The 21,027-nt window shown below is 37.2% G+C and overlaps 1 protein-coding gene across 1 annotated transcript in view; it reads left to right on the top strand.

The window, feature by feature from the left end:
• Positions 1-21,027, top strand: part of LOC150097776 (dynein regulatory complex protein 1-like) — a 303,397-nt gene that overhangs the window by 92,368 nt on the left and 190,002 nt on the right. Inside the window, exon 7 of the mRNA XM_090406989.1 lies at positions 6,520-6,657. Coding sequence (XP_090263115.1) covers positions 6,520-6,657 — 138 coding nt within the window. The remainder of the gene's footprint in view (positions 1-6,519; positions 6,658-21,027) is intronic.

Genomic DNA, 21,027 nt, shown 5'->3' on the forward strand with positions numbered 1-21,027 from the left:
CCTCAACCGATCCTCATAACTAACATGCTGTATCATATAAAATGCCTTAAAAAGTCCAGAGTATCTGAAATTTCATGGTATATCCATTCCTCTCATCTAGCTGAAAATGTAACATTATTATAGAATGTGACTAAATTGCGGAAACACAACCTTCTCTTAGTAAGCCCATGCTGTTATTTTCAAAGTATACATTCTGTGGCAAGCGATTTCTGTATGTGAGCAGTTACCAACTTTTTCAAAATCTTCACCTCTACTCCTGAAATACTCACCAACCATTCTCCTTCATACAAGTTATCAGCCACATCAGTCTTTGCAGAATCCTTGTACAAAGGATTGTCATACAGTCTTTCCACCTCTGTAGACTCTTCTATTACTGAGATTTAAATTATGCAACCAGATCAAAGGCACAGCAATTTCAGCTAAACACTCTTCTTTTACCACTGTGCAGATATCCCATCTGTGCCTGTTGCAGAATTCTCATGTGCAAAAGCTGTTGTAACTCCACCTCATAGGTCTGAGTTTCTTCATCCACTGAAGAGGTAGTATTGAATTCAACATTGCATACACCAATTTGATAGCTTTTAGCAAAATGAGTACTCGTTAATTGGACAGTCTCTTCTGCATCTGTAATCTGCATACCATCTGCATTCAGTGCAGTTATTCTTTCATTTTCTTTCTTTACTATTTTAATTATAGCATAACAATACAATTCTTTTGTATTGTTATACCGTTGTGTTATGTGGTAGTATTTAGCTTGCAGTGCTAGTTTCTTTTCATATTCACACTTAGCTTTTTGTACAATAATTGTTACTTATGGCCTACTCCTTATAATTTTCATAACTGACATCATCCTTATCCACATAATCTTTTTCTTAAATGTCTTCTACTTAATAAGATTGCATATCCATTTCACTCCCAGCCTATTTATTCTTCAAACTTTAGGGACATATTCTGATATTACTTCATTTAATTATTTTTTAAATGCTTCTCCTGCACTACCAATATCTTTCCTAGCTAGCAACCAATACCATTTGACCAGACCTGGTATACTCCTCAACTGGTCATAATTTCTTGAATCATAGTTTAACATGTAACCTTTTTCTTTGTATGGAACATCAATTCAAATATATCAGTATCCTTTGCCATTTTCTAGGTCAGTATAGTATGATTATTGTCACCACCTGGAGGTAGACCAGTCATGTCTTTAAATGAAACCACTGACACTGCAATGAGATCTGCCACTCTTTGACCTTGAGTTGATTCTGTCACATGCTGCTTGAGGGAGTTTTCTTGCAACAACTCAATAAATTTTCAGTTTCATTCTTTGCATGAGAAGAATCTCATGAGATTTCACCACTACTTCTTTAACCACTACAAAATCAATGTTTGCATAATTAAAGTTGCCCATAATGATTACTCATTTAGCAATCATCAGGTTGTTTTGATTATGCATTTCATTGTCACCAGCCAGTGATCCACTAGATCTGTAACAACACCTCACTATATATTTGATCTTGTTAGACTGAAATTCACTCTAGATAGATTTGCACTTGCTGGTAGATGAAAAATTGTTAGTAGCATTGCAGCCATATCTTTCTGCCTGAACCAGACTCAAATCATCTAATAGCATTAACAGCACATCTCCACTTCAATTTTTTCTATCCTTCCTAAAAATACTGTAGCCATTATGCTCAACACCACTGAGTATATCTGCCTCTAAGAGCCAAGTCTTGCTAATGTCTACAATCTGAGGCCTTAAAATATCCACCAAGGCCAAAACTATTCCATTGTTCCTGATACTTCTAACATTCATGTACAGACATAAGTTACCTCTAAGGTTTTTTTTTTTTTTTTTTTGTATATATACTTGCCTGTGTAGGCTGCATGACCCAGTTGGATAACATGCAGATTTCTATTTGTATCTAATTGTCACCTTAATTGAAATTTACCTATTAAGTATGTACAATATGCAGAATTGTACATACTTAATAGGTTCAAATCAGAAATACACAGTCCTCCTTTCATCATAATATTCACTGTGATTAAGCATATTTATTTTATTATTATTATTATTACCTGACCTTCATAGAGTTAGAGACTCATCATAGGAGGGACACACTATTGCACACAATGCTCATTTAAATTGATACAATGTGCCCACGTTCACAACACACTCAGGCAATGCATTTCACTCACCAACCATTCTCCATGCAAAGAACCTTCTCCTCACTCCTCTGCTCACACCCTCATTATACAGTTTCCAGAGATGGCCTCTTGTTCTACCTTCCTCCCTCTCCCATTCTATGAAAAATCTCTTCTATGTCAATCTGATAAAAACCCTTGACTAGCTTATATGTCTTAATCATATCCCCCTTCATCCTCCTATTCACGAGGCTCTGCAGTTTACATTCTCTCAATCTGTCTTTGTACTCCACATTCCAAAGACTACTGACCACTTTTGTGAATCTTATCTGGGCCCTTTCCAACATATCCTTGTCATCATGAAAACCCTGCAACCAAATCTGTGCAGAATAATCCAGATGAGGCCTTATACAATGACATCATAACTTCTTTATTTCTGCATGTCAGGGTCCTCTGCATCATTGCCATTATCTGATGTAACATCTTCACAACTTGTGCTATGTGGCCCCTGAATTTCAGGTTCTTGTCTACCATCACTCCTAGATCTCTCATTTACTCTACTTCCTTTAAAGTTTCCCCACCAAGTGTATACTTTGCATCTCATCATTGCTTCTTGCCAAATCTCAAAACCTTACATTTTGCAACATTGAACTGACAGATTCACTTACCTGCCTATTCATGCAATCTATTCAATAGCATCTGCTTGACTCTGCATTACTCTCCTCAATTTTATTCTCAAACATCTGCATATCACTAGTTACACTCATCCCAATATCATTAACATACAAACTGAACAACAATAATCGCAAAACTGACCACCTACAGTACACCACTAGTGACCTTCCTCTTGCTGGATACTACACCCCCATATACAACTTTCTGATACCTATCAGACAGCCAATCACTGATCCAACTCAAAAGTCTGTTATCCAATCTCATCTGTTTTAATTTACTTAACAGTTTGTCATGTGGCAGTCTATCAGAAGCATTTGCAAAATAAAAGTATATCACTGTATATGAATCTATAACTAGGTGACAAATACCTGTCCAAGGTATTTGTCACCTAGTTATAGTACAAAAGTAAATTAGTAAAACATAATCTCCCTTTAACAAACCCTTGCTCATAACCATAGAGGATACTGCTGTTATCAACCCATTTCTGTATCCTACTTCTCACCAGTCTCTCCAGTACCTTCACCACAATTCCAGATATACAGATTGACCTATAATTTGAAGTTACAGTTTATTAACATGTCACTGATCCAAATCAGAAGTCTGTTATCCAATGCCATCTATTTCAATTTATTTAACAGTTTGTCATGTGGCACTCTATCAAAAGCTTTTGCAAAGTATACCTTTGCACGATGCCAAATATAAGCATTGTGCATATTCTGGGAGGTGCGATCAGTATTGTAATATACTTAAGGCATTCTATGGTGAAGTCAATTTTCATTATGTAAATAGCTTATCATATAGATACTACTTCACATGAAAACTTTTGATTCTTATACAATAATGTTTTACAATAATAAAGACAGCTCCTTTCACCTGGCTTTTTTATGAAAGTCTGGCTATGAGAAAGGTGCCCAGGAAATGGAAAGAAGGTAAGATAGTGCCACTGCATAAGAGGGTAGCAGACTGGAAGGTCTAATTATAGGCCAGTTTATATATCATCAGTGGGTGTTAAGATCTTGGAGAAATTAGCGAGGGACCGTATACAGCATTGGGCAAATAAGGATAATGTTATCAGTGAGAGTCAACATGGATTTGTTAAGGGGCACTCTTGTTTTAGTAATATGCTAGCCTTTTATAATAAAGTTACAAGAGCAGTAGATGAGGGAAAGGCATATATTACCATTTTCTTGGATTTAGCGAAGGCATTTGACAGGGTGCCACATGATAAGCTGATATTTAAGTTGCAGCACATGGGTTTGGATGTCAGGTTGGTCAACTGGATTCAGGATTGGCTGTCTGACAGGTATCAGAGAGCTGTGTATTGTGAGACAGTTTCAAGGAGGCAGAAGATTAGAAGTAAGGTCTCACAGGGCTCAGTACTGGGACCTATATTGTTTAACCTTTATATCAGTGGATTGCATGGGGATATTCAGTTGTTTGCTGATGACGTGAAGCTGGGAAGGGTTATTAGTAATAGTGCAAATGGAGTAGCCCTGCAAGAGGATTTGAATAAGCTAGATAGATGGGCAAATGAATGGGGTATCGGTTTAATGCAGCAAAATGTAAGGTCTTGAGGTTTGGGAAACATTGATGGGACACTGCATACTCTATGGGAGGAAGTAGGGGAAACAAGAGATCTGGGGTTGATGATTGATAGAAACCTGAAATTTAGGGGACATATTGCAAAGGTGGTGAACGTAACACAAAGGATTGCTGCAATAATGAGAAGGATGCTGACCTGCAGAGATAAAACAGTTATCATTCCATTGTAACCCTTATCAGACCACACTTGTTCTCAGATTTGGTCCTCAGGATTTGAAGGGGATAAATTAACTGTGGAAAGGGCAAAGGCAGATAACAAAGATGGTTTCAGGACTGTACAATGATAGTTATGAGGATCGGCTGAGGGAATGTGGACTGCAAAGTTTGGTGGATATAAGGAGGAGAGGTGATATGATTGAGACTTTTAACTGTTGAGAGGTGGTTACAGTGTTGACACTGAGGAGTTCTTTTGCTTGGTTGAATAGCTGGAAGGAGTGATGACAAGGGACCATCCCTGGAAGTTATGAAAGGAAATTGTGAGCAAGATGGTGAGGAGTGGTTTTTTTGCATGGAGGATGGGTGAACCGTGGAATGCATTGCCTGATAGCAAGATGAGAGCGAGAATGGTCAATGAGTTTAAGGAGTGGTATGATAGACTTTGTGTTTTCTAAAAGGGATCTCCCGCGATGAGTCTTGATAGACTTCTTATTTCCTAGGAAGGACCTCCATGATGAGTCCTTTGACTCCGTGGAGGCCTGAATAATAATAATAATAATAAAATATGAATGGGAAAGAAAAAATTTCTTACCAAGTGCCACATACTCTTAGCCATTTAAAGCAGAAAAACAGAACTGAATATAAAGGCAAAAAAAATGGCCACTATATAGTATTTTGGAGAAAGACGATAGGGAGTGTTCATGGTGGTATTATCATTGAAGATATAGTAAAAAATATTAATAATAATAATAACCCATCAGGATTCGAAATACAAGGAGGTAGTATTCTTATTCTTATTATGTCACCAGCCTGTGTGAAAGAAGTAAGGATAGTCCTTATAAAAATACTCGTTACATTATCATGGACATGGAATATATAATTTTTCATTATGCTGAAAGGACAGCATTTCTGTGCTGAGCTATAATGTAAACAGATATGCTGTATCAAATATGTGCAGTCAGTGTTTATTACTTTTCTCATTTTTCTCTACTCTGATCTGGTGCTGCAAGTGGTGCCTGACTTTGCTTCTTCTAAAGTTAATTATCTTCATCTTTTCCTTAATATGTTTGGCTCATTGACTTCTTATTGTTAAGTAAGTTGGCATCGTAGCATCCTAATTAATGAAATGATAGGACATTTAATCCTATCTATTTAGCCTTCTGTCTGCTAATTCTGTACTCTTTGGCTGATTAGTCTGTATTGTAGAATAAAATACAACTTATTAAGAGGGGGATAACCCTGTTATCTGAGACTGGCTAACTCATCTTCAGTTGAAAAGCCTTTATAAGTTAGTGAGAGAATTTTGAGATTAATCCAGATGAGATTATAAAAGGAGTAGAAGGCAAGAGGGGGAAAATAAGAGGTCATCCCTGGAAGTTATGTAAGATTGTGGTGAAGAGTGGTGTGAGGAGTAGAGTTTTTACATGGAGATGTAAATAGAATGGAATGCATTACCAGAATGTGTTTTTAATGCAAGGAGTGTTAAGGATTTTAAGAATGTTAAGGGATGCAGCAGAGGAGTGGTGTGTGCTGGCTGCATTATTTTGCCATGACTCCTCATCAGGAGGAGACCCAACCCATCTGAATCAGATGGAAAGGAGAGATAGATAGATGATAAGTATGTTGTCAGTTGAATGAACCTCCCACGATGAGTCTGCTGCCTCCGTGGTGGGTACAATAATAATAATATTATAATAAAGATTCATGCCTTTCCCATTGAAGGACATCAGATCAAGTTACAAAAGCTTGAGAGATGGATATGATGAAATTGTTTTTAAGTTAATGGATTTTATGCCTTTAAAATTATAAATTCCTCATAATGTTAAATATATACATTTAATATTACAGTAAATTTATAATATATATTTATTATGTAACAGTTTTTAAAGTTGATGATAAAACTAAATGGATACAGAAATAACTTCATCTATCTCAAAATTTTAGGAGCTAAGGAGAAAGGAAGGTGAATTTGTCCAAAATTTGAAGAAGCAGCAAGAAAACATGTCTGTGATTTCTGGAAGAATAGACAGCCTAATAAGGGATCTAAGTACAGCCTGCAATGAAGAATTGCATGAAATTGAGGTAATATGCATTACAATAAATCATTACAACATTTTATATGTAGAAACTCTTATTTAAAATCACCTATATCTGATTATGTCAGTGTTGCAACATTAGACTATCTGGTTATTGTTTTCATGTTAGTTGTTCTCTAGATGCAATTATTAAGAAGTTGAAAACATCAAATAATTTTGAAAACTTTATAAACAATAGTGGACCAAAAGCATCATTCACTTGTTGTGATGATGATAAAAATAACACTAGTAGAAACTGAAAGCAATGGAAAAGATGAGAAATTACTGTTAAGTACCCAAAGATACAAATGAGTTTTGCTTGACCCTCAAACTATGAAAATATAGCCTTTAAAATCATGAAGAAATCTGTGGTTCTTAGAGGAAGAATTATTATTATAATTTTTATTATTTTTTATTATATTATTTTATTATTATTATTATCCTATGACCTAATGGAGTCACAGACTCATCTAGGAGGTCCCTATTGTCATATGCACAGCTCATCATACCATGCCTTAAACACATTCAAATTCTTTGCAGACACAATACTCTCAGCCAATGCATTCCAATCATTCACAACTGTCCATGCAAGAAACCTACTTCTCACTCCCTTGCTCACACCCTTCTTATACAGCTTCCAGGGATGACCTCTTGTTATTCAATGTATTCAACATTCCAGAAATCAGAAACTATTTTGGTCATTTGCCTGTGGACTCTCTCAAACATCTCTTCATCCTTTTGAAAACCAGGTGACTAAATCTGTGCACAGTAGACATAATTTACAATGGAACCAGAATCTGCTTACTTCTATAAGTCAGTGTTCTCTGCTTTATTGCTAGAATTTGTTGTGTTATCCTCACAATTTTGACAATATGTCCTCTGAATATATACTTATATCTTTATTTTAGATCCTTATCCACCATCACCCCAAGATCTCTTATTCCTCCAACTCTAACAATATATTCCTACCAAGAGTAAATTTTACATATCATCCTTGTTTTCCAAATTTTAAAATCTTACATTTTGTAACATTGAATTGGTATCCCCACTCACATTCCCATTCACTCAGTCTATTCAAGTCTTCTTGTAAGGCAATAACATCTGCTCTACTCCTTATAGTTTGTCTCAACTTTGCCTCATCTGCAAATAACTGTATCCCTATTCAAATCTTCCCCAATATCATTAGCATACAGGTTAAACGGATCCTTAACCTGTATTAGATCCCAGAGGCACACCACTAGTGACTTTCCTTTTCTGGGATATTGCTCCCCCATACACAACTTAATTGATACCTATCAGACAGCCAGTCACCAATCCAGTGCACTAGTATAATATCCAGTGCCATCTGTTCTAGTTTGACTGTTCAACTTATCATGTGGTATTTGATCAAATGCCTTTGTGAAGTCCAAGTATACTACTTTGGATTCATTTCATACATCCAGTGTTGCTGTCACCTTATTGTAATAAGTAAGTAGATCATTAAAACATGACCTCTTTTTAGCAAATCCATGCTGTCCATCAAAGATAATACTATTGTTGTCAACCCAATTCTGGATCCTGTTCAAGCCAGCCTTTCCAACACTTTAACCACAACACCTGATACACATACTGGCCTATAATTTGATGCTTGAATTTTGTCACCTTCTTTTTTTTTTTGAAGCGATACAATCTTGCCTCCTTTCCACTCCTTTGGAACTTGACTCAGTGTAAGACCTCATATTAAATAAATATGTCTAGGGAAATGTCAACTCCCTGGCATATTCCTTCAAAATATGCAGTGATATATCATCAAGTCCCTCTGCCTTATTAACATCAAGTTTGCTTAATTCATTCCCCATATAACTCTTCCTCACTCATAGTCAATTTCTCCTCCTCATCATCCATTGCTCTCAAACTCTTCATGATGTCACATTCACAAGGAAAAGACCTTTATGAACTGCTTATTAAATATCAATCCCACTCCTTTGGCCTCCACAACAGTTGTTTTTATAAATTTTCTCCAATCAATGCCACCCTATCATAATCTTTCTTTTTCTTTTTGCTGGCTACATATCAAAATAACTCCTTGTAGTTATTTTTGGTTTCTTAGCTAATTGCTGATCTTACTAACTACTGCTCATACCAAGTCACCCTCCTTGCCTGTTCTTTGTATTCCTCCTGCAACTGATTATTACCACTCCTCTTATGTTCCTTCCATAATGCTATTTTTTTTCTCTGTATTGCATGCTTAATCTTATTAGAGGTCTAGCTTTGTGAGAAATTTATAAAATCCCTGATTCATAAAACAAGTCCCACTCATAGACATACATTAAGGAAGCTACAAATACTAGCACAATTATTTGATAATGCAGATCAAGATGTATGGGATTTAGATAGCCGTGATCTGCCTGATACTACTGTCTTTCTTTTTATTGACAATATCCATGCTTTTAACTTTGTCTTTACTTGTTTTACAACTGTGAATAGTGCACAAGTTATTCATCAAACCATCTTTAAACTCTATTGTTTTTGCACTCATTGTACTCTTAGGAATTCATTCCACATACTGCTTTCTAAACGAAAAAAATTTTCACCCTCTATTACTCACACCCTCCTTATACAAATTCCAGGGATTCTGTTCCAGCTCACTTCACACTTATGAGAAATCTTTTTTTTTTTTTTGCATTAAGTGTACATCCCTACACTTCAAATTGCTTATACAAACTCTATGTTTTCTTATATGGCTCAGTCATATCAGCCTTTGGCCTTCTCCTCACAAGTCTCTACATATTTTATTCACTCAGATACTATACTTAACATTCAAAAGACTTAATACTATCTTAGTCACTCTTCTGTGAACCTTTTCAAAATCTCTTCATCTTGTTAAAAACCAGATGACCAAATCTGTGCATAATATTCCAGTAAAGTTGTCTAATGAAGTAGTTTAATAAAGTTCTCCTTATGCAGTGGAACTATAATCTTTTTATTTCTACAAAGCAATGCCTCTTCATCATTGCTAACCTGTTAAGTTGTCTTCTCATGTGCGCTCTTAATTTCAGCTTATCATGCATCACCTCAGAAGCCTTACTTCCCTATATCTTGAATATATCCCACCAAATGAATAGACACCATCTGACACTTGATTTTTAACTTTTAAAATATCATTCTGTAAACCTTGAATTAGGCCACTCATCTACTCACAAAGACAGTCTGTTCAAGCATCTCATAACCCAACCAATTTTGCAATATCTGCACGTGACTACATACATTCACATTTAAATCTCTTCCAATATATTTAATACATAAGTCACATAATAAACATTCTTAAACTCCTATTGCACACTGCTATCTTCTGTCTTGCTTCTCTCCTTCCTATCCCCATTTGCTAATACCTATCAGACCATCATTCTTCTATTCAATAGGAGTTTATCCTAATCTAGCATACAATTCCCACAAAATATTATTATTATTCAGGACCTCCACAAAGTAACAAGATTTGTCATGGATGGTCCATCTTAGACAACACAAAGTCCTATCATACCACTCTTTAAACTCATTTAGTGCCTGAATGAGTTTAAACTCATTTAGTCCTGAATTTACTCTCAAGCATTGCATTTCATTTTCCTATTACTCTCCATGAAGAAAAGCTACTTCATCCTCTTACTCACCACTTCCTTTTGCATCTTCACATGGCTTCCTGTCCATCCTGTAAATATCACTCAATATCTTAAATGTCTTACTTATTATTATTGTTTTTATTCAGGTCCTCCATGAAGTTACAAGACTCATTGTTGGAGGCCCATCCAAGACAATCCCACTCATTAAATTCAGTCACCATTTGTGCTCTCCCAACCCTATCAGGGGCAGTGCATTCCATGGTTCATCTATCTTCCATGCAAAGAAACCACTCCTCACCCTCTTGCTCACGACTTCCTTTTGAAACTTTCAGGGATATCCTCCTTGTCCCTTCCTCTTGTCCCACCATACAAAAGAACTTCCTAGTGTTAACCCTGTAACTACCTCTCAACAGTTTAAATGTCTCAGTCATATCACTTACTCTCTTTCTATTTACTAAATGTTGCAGTCCACATTCCTTTTTTCTTTATTCTCATAACTATTCTGTTAACTATTCTCTATTCTAATAACTAACATTGTACAGTACAGTATTGATATCATTTTTGTTATTTGCTTCTAGACTCATTCCGTGGTCAATTTATCCCCTTCAAATTTCATCTCTGAGCACAATAATTCAAATATGGTTTGATCAGTGTTTTATACAGTGGAATCACAATTCTTTCTGTGTTGGACAGTGCCTTTCTCACTATTGTAGCAATCATTTGGGTTACCTTCACCACCTTTGCAATATCAAGTTTCTATTATTATTATTATTATTATTATTGTTCCGGGAAACTCCAAGGAGTCGACAGACTCATCGAGGGAGGCCCTAACCTCATGTCAAGAACAACTATTAAACATTCACACAGTATCTATCATACCTTGCCTTGAACTCATTCACGGTCGTAGCACCCACAACAGACTCTGGAAGCTTATTCCACTCATTCACCACTCTCCAAATAAAAAACCTAGCTCTAACACCCTTGTCAACCACGCTCTTGCCCAGCTTCCATGCATGGCCCCTAGTCCTCCCACCACCAGTCATATTTTCAAAAATATCTTCTGGATCAATCTTATAAAAACCCTTCAGTAATTTGAATGTCTCAATCATATCATCTCTCCTTCGCCTATCGTCCAATTTCTGCAACCCACAAATCCTCAACCTATTCTCATAAGGTTCATTCCACAGACCTGCTATCATCTTGGTCACTCGTCTCTGGACCCTCTCCACTTCCTCCCCATCACGAAGAAACCCTGGTGCCCATAACTGGGCACAGAAGTCCAGATGGGGTCTTATCAAGGCTCGATACAGAGGAACAACAACTTGTTTGTCTCTGCATGTTAAAGTATTTTTCAGAAGCCAAGTGATTTGGTGAGCTGTTTTAGTTACTTTTGCAATGTGCCCCCTAAACGTCAACTCCCTATCCACCAACACTCCCAAATCCCTGGCCTCATCAATCTCCTGGAGTACGGTTCCACCAATGCAATATACTGCTGCTATTCTTTTCACCCCAAAGTGCATAACCTTACACTTTGGCACATTAAATTGACATCCATTTTTCCTAGCCCAGTCCTCCAAACTATCCAAATCATCCTGTAAAATTTTGACATCCTGTGCATTCACAATTGCTCTACCCAACTTTGCATCATCAGCAAACAAGTGAACACTTCCTCTCAAATCCTTTCCAATATCATTGATGAACAAATTGAAAAGCAGTGGTCCAAGAACAGAGCCCTGCGGCACTCCACTAGTCACAAGACGTCTTTTAGACTCCACTCCTGAATAAACCACTCTCTGGTATCTCTCCTTCAACCACCCTCCTGTCCATCTCACGAACCCTATATCTATCCCCATCTGCTCCAGTTTACTGATTAGGGTTCCATGTGGTATCCTATCAAAGGCCTTGGCAAGGTCCAGTAGTATCACTGTAAACCCATTTCTCCTATCCAGTTCAGCCGTCACTGTGTTATAAAACGTGAGCAAGTTACTGAGGCATGATCTACCCTTCACAAAACCATGTTGGCCCCATACAATATCCCATTTTCATCTATCCAATCCTGTATTCTTTTCTTGACTAATTTCTCTAAGACCTTGACAATGATTCCTGATATGCTAATCGGTCGGTAATTTACAACAGCAGTCTTGGAACCACCTTTATGCAGTGGAACTATTTTCCCCCTTTCCACCCGCTCGGGACTAACCCAGACCCGAGACTCAAATTAAACAAAATGGTCAAGGGTACTGACAATTCTTTAGCTGCTTCTCATACAACATGAGCTGGTATACCATCCAATCCCACAGATGTATTGACATTGAGGTTATGCAATAGACTACTCACCTCCACTTCATTCACCACAATTCCCATATAATCTACTGGTTTATTCGTTTCTGCAATGTCACCGCCTGGATGATATATTCTTGCAAAGTGCTCACTCAGTAACTCAACTATCTCGACTGATTCAGTTACCTCCCTACCATCGGCATTCTTTAAAATCATTCTGCCATGTACATTTTTCCTTTTACTTGCTACATATCTAAAAACCTGTTTAGGATTCTCTTTAACCTGCATGGCCAATGTTCTTTCGTAATCCTTTTTTGCTTTTCTTACCACACTCGTCACCCTTCTGGCCTGCGCTTTATACCGTTCATGTGCCTGCCAGTCACCTTTCTCCTTAAATTCCCTCCATAGGTGTTTCTTTTTTTTTTGCAGCTCATGCTTAATGGTGTTATTCATCCATTTAACCCTTACTTGATTTATTATTTGGACTCTAGGTATACAGTCAGCCATTGCTTCATGCAAGCACTTCTTAACTACCTCCCATGCACTATCAACTTCTAGTCCTTGCAGTTGTACATGCCAAGGCACTGAACCAATCAAACTCCTAAGCTTGTCATACTTTCCAGCCTGATAATTCCACATGTACTCTGTCTTAATTGAAAATTCTACACCTTTAGCCACCTCCCAAGTCAAGACCCTATGATCACTCTCACCAATTGGTGGCAATGTGGTCATATTTGTTACAGCCAAATCCTCAGATGTAATTACTAGGTCAAGCACTCTCTGAACCCTAGTATTTTCCATTATATGCTGTCGCAGATAGTTATCCCTTAATAACCGCATAAAATCCAATTCCTTCCTCCCGTGTGTCTTCTCCTCACTCCAATCAATGCGACCATAGTTGAAATCTCCCATAATAATTACCCTCCTTCCACTCATTTCTTCTATTTGCTTGTGCATACTGTCACCACTATCTTTTCCATCACCTGATCTATAGCAGCACCCAATTGTATATTTAGTTCTGCTAGCCACAATCTCACACCAAATGGCCTCAAATGTGCTCTTTTCTCTATCCTGCAATTCAACTTCTATTCTCCTTGGCTGTAGCTCATCAGCTATCATCAATAATACTCCTCCCCCCCCCCCCATTTTATTCTCTCTGTCATTCCTGAAGCCTGTGTAGCTCAGTGGATGTGACGTTTGCACACCACGGCACTTGACCGCACGAAGGAAGGCTTGGTTTCGAGTTTAGTCGGTGACTAGAGGAAATTTTTCTAAGCCTTTTTTCGACTGGTTCACGAGTTAGTCGATCTCTGGCACGGTCAAGCGGGTTTTTTGTCCCGTAAACTCAAGAAAATTGACCGTAGAACCCACATTATTTTTCAGACATTAAATTTTGTGTTAGGGTTAGGAACCACGAGATGGCAGCACATTTGAGCTGTCTCTCTTCACTGTGTACCGCTTAATTATTGATAGCCTTGGGCCATCTATCTCTGATTGGTACCAGTGGAGATTGAACTGCCCACTCAGTCTCCAAAAGTTAGATAGGGCGAAATGGCCTCGCCTACTCCCGTATACGGGAATAAAAAGGCGTTAGCTGATTTTAGCTGATTTAGCTAATAGCTGTCATTCCTGAACACACTATACCCATCACATTCAATCTCACTGGCTATATCATCTACAGTTAGCCATGTCTCACTAATACCAATAACCTGTGGTCTGGAAGTGCCAACCATGGCCAAAAACTCTTCCTTCTTGTTCCTAATACTCCTAGTATTAGTGTACATGAATTTAAGACCCCCATTAGCCCCAACCCTACCTTGATGCCTTATATTAACTATCCCACTCAGATTTGTTGTCCTTATTTGCTCTGGCATATTATATTCATTCTTACATTCAACTGCCTCCCCCCCCCCTTAACAAATCTAGTTTCCCTGAATTGGCACATCCACTACATTCAGCAACACTTTCTCAAGTCTTCTTACACCGTAACCATTCAAATGTAAGCCATCCATCTTATACAGATCCTTTCGTCCATCAAACTCACTCCACACGTCCACAAATTCCACACCACTCGTCATACATAACCCACGCATAAAGTCATTCGCAATTATGGCCCTCTTTTAAACATTTCACTGTCATACCGTTGCAAAAGACTAATCATTCTAACTCTCTCACTCTTTTCTTTTGCTACCTCAAACAATTCATTCAGGTCTTCTATCATTTCCATTTTATCTCCTTTCAAATCATTCGTACCTGCCACAACAATCATTTCTTTCACCCTTTCCTTTTGCTCTCTAATAGACTCAGTTACATCCTTTATGGTCACACCAGGTTGGTACGATTTTGTCAAATCCTCTACTAACACACCTCATACTAACGAGTCTCCATGCATCACTCTATCCTTCATTTTATTCATGTTCACATTCATATGTCTATTTTTCCTGTCATACCTTTTATTATTCTATCAATGAAGAACTTCAAGTTTCTATCAATCATTCCCCCCCTCCCCACTTCCTCTAGTACATTTCCACCAACAGTGTACAGAAGCCTATTATCAATGTATGCAAGGCTTTTAGATGCAAGACATCATTAAAGCTGTGGGACTGGATGGTATTTCACCACGAGTTTTGAGAGAATGTGCTAGGGAACTGACAGTGCCTTTGACCTGGCTTTTCAATGAAAGTTTGGCTGCGGGAAAGGTGCCCATGGAATAGAAGGAAGGTAAGATAGTGCCATTTCATAAGGACTGTAACAGACTGGAAGTGTCTAATTATAGGCCAGTTTGTGTGTCATCAGTAGTTAGTAAGTAGTGAAGGACTGTATACAGGACTGGGCAGATGAGGGTAATGTTATCTGTGAGAGTTAACATAGATTTGTGAAGGAGCACTCTTGTTTTAGCAATATGCTAGCCTTTTATAATAAAGTTACAAGAGCATTAGATGAGGGATAGGCATATACTGCCATTTTCTTACACTTAGAGAAGGCATTTGACAGGGTGCCACATGATAAGCTGATATTTACGTTGCAGCACATGGGGCTGGATGTCAAATTGGTCAACTGAATTCAGGATTGGCTATCCGACAGATATCAGAGAGTTGTGTATGGTGGAGAAATTTCAAGGAAGCAGAGGGTTACAAGTGGGGTCCCACAGGGCTCACTACTGGGACCTATATTGTTTAACCTTTATATCAATGACATTGTCAGTGGATTGCAAGGGGATATTCAATTGTTTGCGGATGATACGAAGCTGGGAAGAATTATTAATAATAGTGCAGATGTGGCAGCCCTGCAAGAGGATTTGAATGAGCTAGATAGATGGCCAAATGAATGGGGGTGTCGGTTTAATGCAGCAAAATGCGAGGTCTTGAGGTTTGGGAAACATCGATGGGACACTGTATACTCTATGGGAGGAAGTAGGGGAGATGAGATCTGGGGTTGATGATTGATAGAAACCTGAAGTTTAGGGGAAATATTGCAAAGGTGGTGAAGGTAACACAGAGGATTGCTGCAATAATGAGAAGGACACTGACCTGCTTCAGTTGTATAAGACCCTGATCAGACCACACTTGGATCACTGTTCTCAGATTTGGTTCCCAGGATTTGAAGGGGATAAATTAACTGTGGAAAGGGTACAAAGATGGATAACAAAGATGGTGTCAGGACTGTACCATGTTAGTTATGAGGATCAGCTGAGGGAATGTAGACTGCAGAGTTTGGTGGATAGAAGATGAAGGAGAGGTGATATGATTGAGACTTTTAAACTGTTGAGAGGTGGTTACAGAGTTGACACTGAGGAGTTCTTTCGCTTGGTTGAACAGCTGGAAGAAGTGATTACAAGAGACCATCTCTGGAAGTTATGAAAGGAAACTGTGAGCAAGAGGGTGAGGAGTGGTTTCTTTGCATGGAGGTGGTTGAACCACGGAATGCATTGCCTGATGCAGTGGTGAGAGCGAGAACGGTCAGTGAGTTTAAGGAGTGGTATGATAGACTTTGTGTTTCTTAGGAATGACCACCCACGATCAGTCTTTTGACTCCATGGAGGCCTGAATAATAATAATAATAATAAATAGACATGCAGAACAAAATGCAAGACATTTAGTTGAATTAAACTTATATTCCATTCATTTGTCTATCTGTCTAGCTTCCTCCTGAAGGACTACCACATCTGCACTATTACTAATAACCCATTCCAATTTCATATCACCTGCAAACAACCAAATATCCCCCTACAGTCATTGACACTGTCATTGATATAAAAGTTAAACAATATAGGTCCCAGTACTGAGCTCTGTGGAACCTTGCTTGTAACCTTCTGCTCCCTTGATACCACTCCTCCATAGACAACTCTCTAATATTAGTGTGTCAGTAGTGTTGTATCGAGAAGTAAACATGTATTTGAATGGTGTTACAAACACATTTCCACAGTACAAGAAATTATTTTGATTAATGTGGAAGTACTAGTTATTGTTACAAAAATGGCAGCAAAGCATTCACCAGCAGCATGAGGGCCTCAACTCAGAGATAGAGGTTTTTTCCTGAACTTTGGACAGTGGATTAGATGCAACAGTTGTTTCATGTATGCATCCAAAAACATTAAAGATTTATGTAGTGTCAGATTGAATGATAAAAAGGAATGTATTATGGTATGTGAGAAGTGCAATGATAGGATAGGACAAAATTAGAAAATCAACGTGAATCAGAAAATGGATGGGAATGCTTGCGATGGTAATAATAGAAGTGACATAAAAGAGCTTAGGCAAGAGTTAATGAAAATGAAGAGTTAAATGTATGGAGGAGGAAATTGAATGTTTAAAGAATAGCACGACAAGAAGGTTAATAAGATGAAACAAATATCTAAAGTTAATAGGGTTGCTTATGATGACTCAATCAATAAAGGTGTAGTAAAAAATAAAGTGCACAAGGCATATTTTACAGGTGGTATAATAAAACGAATATCAGATGCATAGAAGGAAGGAAGGAATGGGCATCAGAATTAGTGGTGGGCATAAATGACTTGAATAGTGAGACAAAGAAGTTGCAGGAAGTGAAGGATAATAGCGAATTGGGAAAGTGGTTAGTTTATTGCCAAGATATGACAGTAGCAAACTGAGAAGAAAAGCAATGATACTGAATGACAAGATGTGTGAATTGTGTCAGTGGAGAGTGTTCAATTTTCAAAAGTACAGAATGAATTGAAAAGGAAGTTAGAATGGTTCAAAGCTGATGGGAATCATTTGAATGAGTTTGATGTTGGTCATTTGGACCGATTATTGTTTAATAAGAGTGCACAGGGTTTATACAAAATTAGTATCATTAAGAGTCAAAGAGAGATCGAGAAGCAAGTTGTGGAAGGATGGGAAGAGGATGGATACAAAGTGAGGAAGTGATTATAGCAGAACAAAGTGATGCAGTATAAAATGGTGGGGATGATAAGAATATAAATGAAAATCAGAGTCAGGATCAGGGAAATGGGGATGATCAGAATGAAGAGAGACATGCACTATAGCTGAGAGAGAGAGAGTAAAGAGTGAGGAATTGTTATGTTTGTAAACTAATGTACAGAGTATTAGAAAGAAAGGGACCGAGTTTGTAGAATTGATTGAATCAGTATGCTCAGAGATAATTGGTATTAGTGAAACTTTGTTGACTGAGGATGATATATTGTCAGGACTTGAAATGGTAGGATTTAGAATTTTTCGAAAGGATAGGAAGATGAAGAGAGGAGGGGAGTATTGTTAATGGTAGCAGAGGAACTGTGTCCTTCAAGAGTTGAAGTGGAAAATAGTAGTATGTGTGAGATTTCAAAGCTGTTTGGCATGAAGTTGAGATCAATGGGTGCTGTTATAAGTCAGGGAATGGGGAGAGTATTGATTGTGAAATATTTAGACAAATTAGATGGGCAAGTAAAAGGAAAATGGAAGATGATCCTAATTTTAATTATAGGAATGTGGATAGGAAAGAAGAGATAGTTGAGTTTCTGCAGATAACTATGAAAGAAGAGATAGTGTATAGTAACAAGGAGAGTGAATTTGTGGAGTTTCTGCAGATAACTATTTGAAGCAGCATGTGATGGAAGCAACCAAGGTTTATTGGTGATATCCTCACAGGATGTGGTTGTGAATGAGGTATTGGTTTGGAAGGTAGTTAAACAAGAAAAAGTTATCAAGAAGATCAGTATTTGGAACTATGAGATGGGTGATTAGGAGAATGTCTGTAATCATCTAGCATCAATACATTGGGTTGATGAATTGTGTAGAAAATATGTTGACAGTGTATGGGAAATGATAAGGCAGTATCTAACAGGAGCAGTGCATAACTGCATACCAAGAGTTAAGTGAATAAATAGAGCAGTAGTGAGATGGATGAATGGTGAAATCAAGCAAGCTGTGTTATAAAAGAAGTTGTTATGGAGGGTACTTCCTCCAGACAGTTTGCAGTGAACATGAAGAATATAAAGTGCAGGACAAAAAAAAAGACAATGATTAAAAAAGAAAAAGTAGAATATGAGAGAAGATTTGGCCAGTCAAGTCAAAGCTAATCTAAGCAAATTTTTCTGCTATATGGCAAACGAGGAAAAATAATTATAGCGGGTTGATACTGGTGGATAGTTAGGAAGCAGAGTAATGATAGCAAATGATATAATGGAATTATTTAATGAACACTTCATCAGTGTATATTGTAGTGGTGTGAATGATTCTGTGCAACATGTAGAAGGGTGGCAAGAATTAGGAGAATTAAAGGTGAAAGTATCAGAAGTGTGTCAAGTGTTGCTTTGGTTAGATATTAAAAAGGCTATGGGAATGGATGCCATATCACCAAGAATATTTATAAAAATGTGCAAAAGAGTTAGTCATACTCTTTATTTAATGAGAGTCTTCAGTGGATAAGATTCCTAAAATGTGGAAAGAAGACAAAATAATACTTCTCCACAAGCATGGTTTGGGAACAGAAGTTTCCAGTTTTAGACTGGTGTGTATATCTGTAATTGTGAACAAAGTGTTGGAAAAATTGGTTAGGAATATAATACAGGATTGAGTTGATGAACATAAGATTCTCTATGATGGTCAGCATGGGTTTGCGAAGGGCAGGTCTTGTTTTAGCAATCTGCTTATGTTTTATGATAATGTGACGAATGTGTTGGATGAGCAAGAATCATATACAGTGATATTCTTGGACTTGGCAAAAGCATTCAATAGATTACCACATGATAAGTTGTTGTACAAGCTGCAGAGAATAGGAATAGATAATATATTGGTTAGATGGATCGGAGATTGGCTTTCTGAACGATACCAGCAAGATGTGTATGATGGCTGTCTCAGAAAAGGAAGGTGACGGCATGCCCCAGGATTCTGTTCTTGGGCCTCTGCTTAACTTGTTTGTTAATGATATTTCATGTGGATTGCTGGAGATCTTCAAATGTTTGCCGATTATGCAAAGTTAGGTAATATTATCAGGAGTAGTCATCATCATCATTATCATACGTATCAAGGATTTAGGCCTAGTTTGGCCTGTTCCGGCTTTAGAAGTTATCGTTGAATCGTTTAAGAGGACGTCTTGGTTTTCTTTTTCCTAATGGCTTGTACTTTAAGGCTTGTTTTGGTAATCTTTCTGTTTTCATTCTTTGAACGTGTTCCATCCATCTATGTTTATATTTTTTAATTTTTTCAATTACTGGTTCTTGGTTTAATTCTTTCATAATATCTTCGTTTCTTTTGTGATCAAATAGGGTATACTTTGCAGTTTTTCTCATAAACTTCATTTCTGCTGTTGTTAATCTTTGTTTGTCTTTTTGTTTTATTGTCCAGATTTCGCTTCCATACATTAAGACCGGTAGGGCTAATGTATTGTATACTTTTAGCCTGGTTTGTTTTTGAACTAGGTTTGGTTTAAATATAGAGTTAATTACTCCTGTTATTTTTAAATATTTTGCAATTTTTATGTTTATATCTTTTTCATTTTCATATGTGATCATACATCCTAGGTAGTTAAATGAATTCACCTGTTCTAAAATCTTGTTATCTAATACTATTTTAGTTCTTGCTGGGTCTTGTCCTTTAAAGGCCATAGTTTTTGATTTTTCCGTAGATATTATCATACCATAATCTTTGGATATCTCATTTAGATTTAAAATAGCTTTCTGTAAGTTATCTTCAGAATTTGTAATTATTATTTGGTCGTCTGCAAAGAGGAGAGTGTTTAAGTTAACTGTAGGTGAAAGTTTAATTCCTTGATGTAAATTTTTACTCCATTTTATTATTATTTCATTTAAGTAGATATTAAAAAGAGTTGCTGAGAGGGGACATCCCTGTCGGACCCCTTGGTTTATCTCTCTTGTATATGATAGCTCATGATTTAATCTTATTTGTATTTGATTATTTTCATATATACTTGTGACAGCTTTTAGGATATTATTTGGTATTTGTCTTTCTTTTAATATGTTAAATAATATGTTTCTTTTAACTTTGTCAAATGCTTTTTCAAAGTCAATAAATGCAATATGT

This window comes from Typopeltis vanoorti, chromosome 17 (genome assembly GCF_054136105.1).
Source record: "Typopeltis vanoorti isolate ZY-2024b chromosome 17, IOZ_Tvanoo_1.0, whole genome shotgun sequence".
In the NCBI taxonomy this organism is placed as follows: domain Eukaryota; kingdom Metazoa; phylum Arthropoda; class Arachnida; order Uropygi; family Thelyphonidae; genus Typopeltis; species Typopeltis vanoorti.